General features: G+C 37.3%; 1 protein-coding gene across 1 annotated transcript in view; it reads left to right on the top strand.

Moving 5' to 3' along the window:
- The first annotated feature begins 1,444 nt into the window (after nt 1–1,444).
- Nucleotides 1,445–4,189, top strand: part of LOC131355325 (dynein regulatory complex protein 1-like) — an 11,130-nt gene continuing 8,385 nt past the window's right edge. The window contains exons 1-6 of the mRNA XM_058393716.1: nt 1,445–1,655; nt 2,485–2,560; nt 2,691–2,803; nt 3,039–3,222; nt 3,312–3,449; nt 3,854–3,940. Of these exons, the coding sequence (XP_058249699.1) occupies nt 1,522–1,655; nt 2,485–2,560; nt 2,691–2,803; nt 3,039–3,222; nt 3,312–3,449; nt 3,854–3,940 (732 nt within the window). The 5' untranslated portion in view covers nt 1,445–1,521. The remainder of the gene's footprint in view (nt 1,656–2,484; nt 2,561–2,690; nt 2,804–3,038; nt 3,223–3,311; nt 3,450–3,853; nt 3,941–4,189) is intronic.

The raw sequence follows: 4,189 nt of genomic DNA, 5'->3' as shown, positions 1-4,189 counted from the left end.
AGGTGTGTGTTTTAGTCACGTGGTGTGTGTATAGGTGTGTGTTTTAGTCACGTGGTTTGTGTGTATAGGTGTGTATTTTAGTCACGTGGTGTGTGTGTATAGGTGTGTGTTTTAGTCACGTGGTGTGTGAGTGTGTATAGGTGTGTGTTTTAGTCTGCTGTACTGTAAATGCTTATTTTTTAGAAATAACCCCTAAGTATGACCCCAATCGTGCTCCCAAAACACTTTAATTCCATTAAAACCTTAGCTTAATACATTACCCTTAAAAGAAATAAATGTTTGACATAAAAACAGAGTACAGTATCGCCTGTATAAACACCAAGGGAAAAATCACTGAGATCACTGATTCACGGAAAATACGCGCGTGTTGAACCGGGCACAAGGGGCGGGGAGATGAACCGCGACATCACGCATACAAAGCAGCGTAGCTACCAGCCAATCAGCAGCTAGGTAAAACTGTTAATGCTCTGTGATTGGCTACTTCCAACCTTTCCGTCCAATAGCGTGTCGTAATGGGTGTACTGTACGTACACGATTTCGGCGAAGTTAAATAACATTAAAATGACATTTATATTTTATTTATATTGGTATTTTGTTGATTTTACTTTTATATTTATGTTACTAAATAATTAAACTAATTTTTTCATTTCCCTATACATATATTTCAACTCAACTCAGTACTGAACACATCCTTTATTCCTTTGCCCTTTGAATTTGCACATTTCTGCACGTGTTTCCCAAGTACCCTATTTATATTTCTGCCCTGTATACATTTAATGATAATGTTCTGTGTCAACTCCAGCACAACGGAATGTTTCCCAATAGTCCCTGATTACCAATCAAATAGGCATGAAAGTCTCAGCTGACTCATTTGGGGTGTTTTTAACTTCGACTAATTTACTTTGCACACCACCATTCTTCCAATCAAAATACTGAATAAGCAGAGGCAATATTTTCACCGTGATGGCTTCCATCAGTAGAAACACCACAATAAGGTGTGTCTTCCAGTGCTTTCAGAGCTATGTCGACCGAATGTGGCACTATCACAGCATTAACCATTGCTTCAGTCTTCATACGAGCGCTTGAAACTTTTTTGCGCTGTCTCAGAATCAGGGAAAGCCTTTTTAACAAGGCAGACGTGCAGTCCATTGATCTATAGCTATTGTGATGCTTCGTGGTGTGGGATGCAAAAACTCACTCCGCATCAGTAACAGCATCATCTGTTTTACCCAATCTCACAAAATAAGTGCGAGCAGCTAAAACAGAGAGAAAGGTGAAAGCAATGCAAAAACGCATACAATTAATGACGAGTGTAGAAAGCAAAAGCCGAATCCCGGACATTTTAGGAGATTTAGAAATCCCGGCCGGACGCATGTTTTTAGATGTCCGGGAAAAAGAGGACGTATGGTTACCCTACGTATGCAACATTCTGATTTGGATTCTGTTGCGTCTTGCGTTGCTAAGTAACAGAGAATCACTATTTCATTACAGCTCACAGTAAGTCAGAGTGAATTGCTGGTTATGTTTTTGGAGAGTAACAAAATGCTACCTTCAAGAGTTTTGTTGAAGAAAAAAGCTGAGGCTGGACCATCTGCCGAGACCAGAATCGAGGCTCGCCGAAAGCGTGTTGCTGCACGAGTCCAGGCCAGAAAACGGTAAGTTTATCTCTGTGTCTGTCAGGGAGAAAGCTGGGTGTGATTCAGTTCACTGAGGGTAATCAGGTACCCATTTGGCTACACTTTTTATGAACTATACCAGTATTATATACATTATGTAAATGTGTGCAGTAGTATTCTGCTTATTAATTAGAGCTTTTCATTTTCTGAACCTTCTGCATTAGGTTCAGGTTAATGATATTTTAGAAAACTATTTGTTTTTATTTTTGGATTTAACATATTTATTTCATATGATAATAAATATAAGAACCAGGGTCATAATCAGCATGAAACCTGAAATGTATTACAGTGAGTATACTTTCTGGCCTTAGACATTAGCAGTTTCCCTCCCTTGTGGGGTTGGAGGGTTTGATTCATGCCTCGGGCTAATTTTTAATCTCTGTTCGTTTAGTTTCTAACTATCAGTACATGTGATACACTTCACCATGCCTGTAGTAGGCTATGTTACACTGCTGAACCTTGGGGCTCTCAAAGCTAATTTTTGGTTATGATAAAATCCCAATAATGAATGCAACTTTGATAATGTTGAGTTGGTGTTTACAGCAATGTAAAAAAAAAAACAAACTAATGACTTTTCTTCAGGGACTCCACTATGCGAACATTGCTCTAACTGATATTAACTTAAACTATGTTAATGATATTATATGTTAATGATATTATTATTTAGAACTATATTAGTCTATTAGACTATAAATAATTATTATATTATTTTATTAACTATAACTGCATTTTTTGCTTTTAGATTTTAGCTAGCATTCTTATTTTGACTGTTGTCTGTTGTATATTTTTCTTTAATGAAAAACTAAAGACAAGCAGTTGGAGATGATGTCCAGAAGAAGGAGGATGCTCTCCCATTTCAGAGACAGATGGAGCAAAGTGAAAGAGTAAGAGAAGTTTGATATATATATATATATATATATATATATATATATATATATATGTTCATTTATAAACCTTTTTTCTTAGCTGTATTCAGTGTACTGTATTTATATTGGTCACTTGTCCTTGTTGCAGCACATGACTAAATTGAAAGCTGATGGCACTGAGCTAGTGACCAACATTTTGGTGGCAGCAGATGCCAGAGAGTTAAAGAGGAGAGAAAAACTAAGGGAGGCAAACAGACTAAGGTACAAACACACACACACACACACACACACAGAAACACACACACATAAACACAAACATAGACACAGAAATACACACACATATACACACACACACTCAGATTTGATTCCAAGTATGTTATGTTCCTGTATGTCATTTGACATTTTTTGGACTTTTTTGGACACAAACTGAGACACTGTTTGCATCATCTGTTTCTTATTTCTCCATTGTTCCCAAACATGCTCTGATCTTGGACAGATTGGAGAAGCTGGAAAATGAGGTCAAGTCCAGCACAGAGAAGTTCAATAAGATCATGAACAAGTTGACTGAGGCCAAGACAATGAATATCCCTCAGAAGTTGAAAGACGAACTAAGACGACAGCAACAGCTTTGTTGGCAAATTATTGAAGACAAGGACAAGCTCATCAGTGAATTGCAGCAGGTACATATACACAAATACAAATACACACACACACACAGACACACATACACAAACATACAAACTCAACAGAAGTTTACTTTTGTGTGCAGGAGCTGAAAGCAAAACAAGCTCGTTTTGTGAAAGATCGTAAAAGGGAGGCAGAAGAAGTGGATCTCCTTATTGAAAGGATGCAGGAACAGATATCAAGTCTGAAGAAAGACTATAGAAAAGAGCTGGACTTAATTGAGGTGCGGTGCAGACGCTATGTTTTTATATTGTTTAGGTCTATTAATTATATACAGTATTTATTATATACATCATATACTGCTATTTATGATAGTTTTATAATCCTTTGCATAATTGCATTATCAGGTTTATAGATTCTTGTCATACACTACAGTAGGTAAAGAAAGAATTCAGACCCCTTTAGGGTCTGCTCATTGTACATATGTAGTCTCTATGTGGGAGCAATTACGGCTTTGAGTTTTTGAGTCTCTATAAGCTTTACATACCTGGATTTTAACTAGGTTTGCCATAAGTTGTTTACTTACATATTAATAATAGTAATTTTCTAGAAGATTCTGAGACAACATCCATGCAACATCAAGCAAATTAATTTTTGTGCTTTTTTTGTTTGCTGTTTGGGTTACAGCGCTCGTTCAATGACGAGTGGACGGATTTGCTCACAAACAGCAAGAAGGAATGGGAGCAGCAGAGAAAGGAACGAAGCGACAAAGAGGTAGAGTGAACTGTTACATATTTTGTGTGTTTAATTTTTTTTACATTCACCACATTTGAACATCATTGCCCTGTGTGTGCTGTACAATCCATCATTGCATTGTGTTTGTGTTGGAACTACTACACTGTTCTGGGTTTGTGTGTGTGTGTGTGTTGTACATCACTGCCCAATGTTTGTGTGTGTGTGTGTGTGTGTTGTACATCACTGCCTGATGTTTGTGTGTGTGTGTGTGTTGTACATCACTGCCCA

Source organism: Hemibagrus wyckioides, linkage group LG06 (assembly GCF_019097595.1).
Source record: "Hemibagrus wyckioides isolate EC202008001 linkage group LG06, SWU_Hwy_1.0, whole genome shotgun sequence".
In the NCBI taxonomy this organism is placed as follows: Eukaryota; Metazoa; Chordata; class Actinopteri; order Siluriformes; family Bagridae; genus Hemibagrus; species Hemibagrus wyckioides.
Note: the sequence above shows the minus strand (reverse complement) of the source record. Positions and strands in the feature narration are given on the sequence as shown.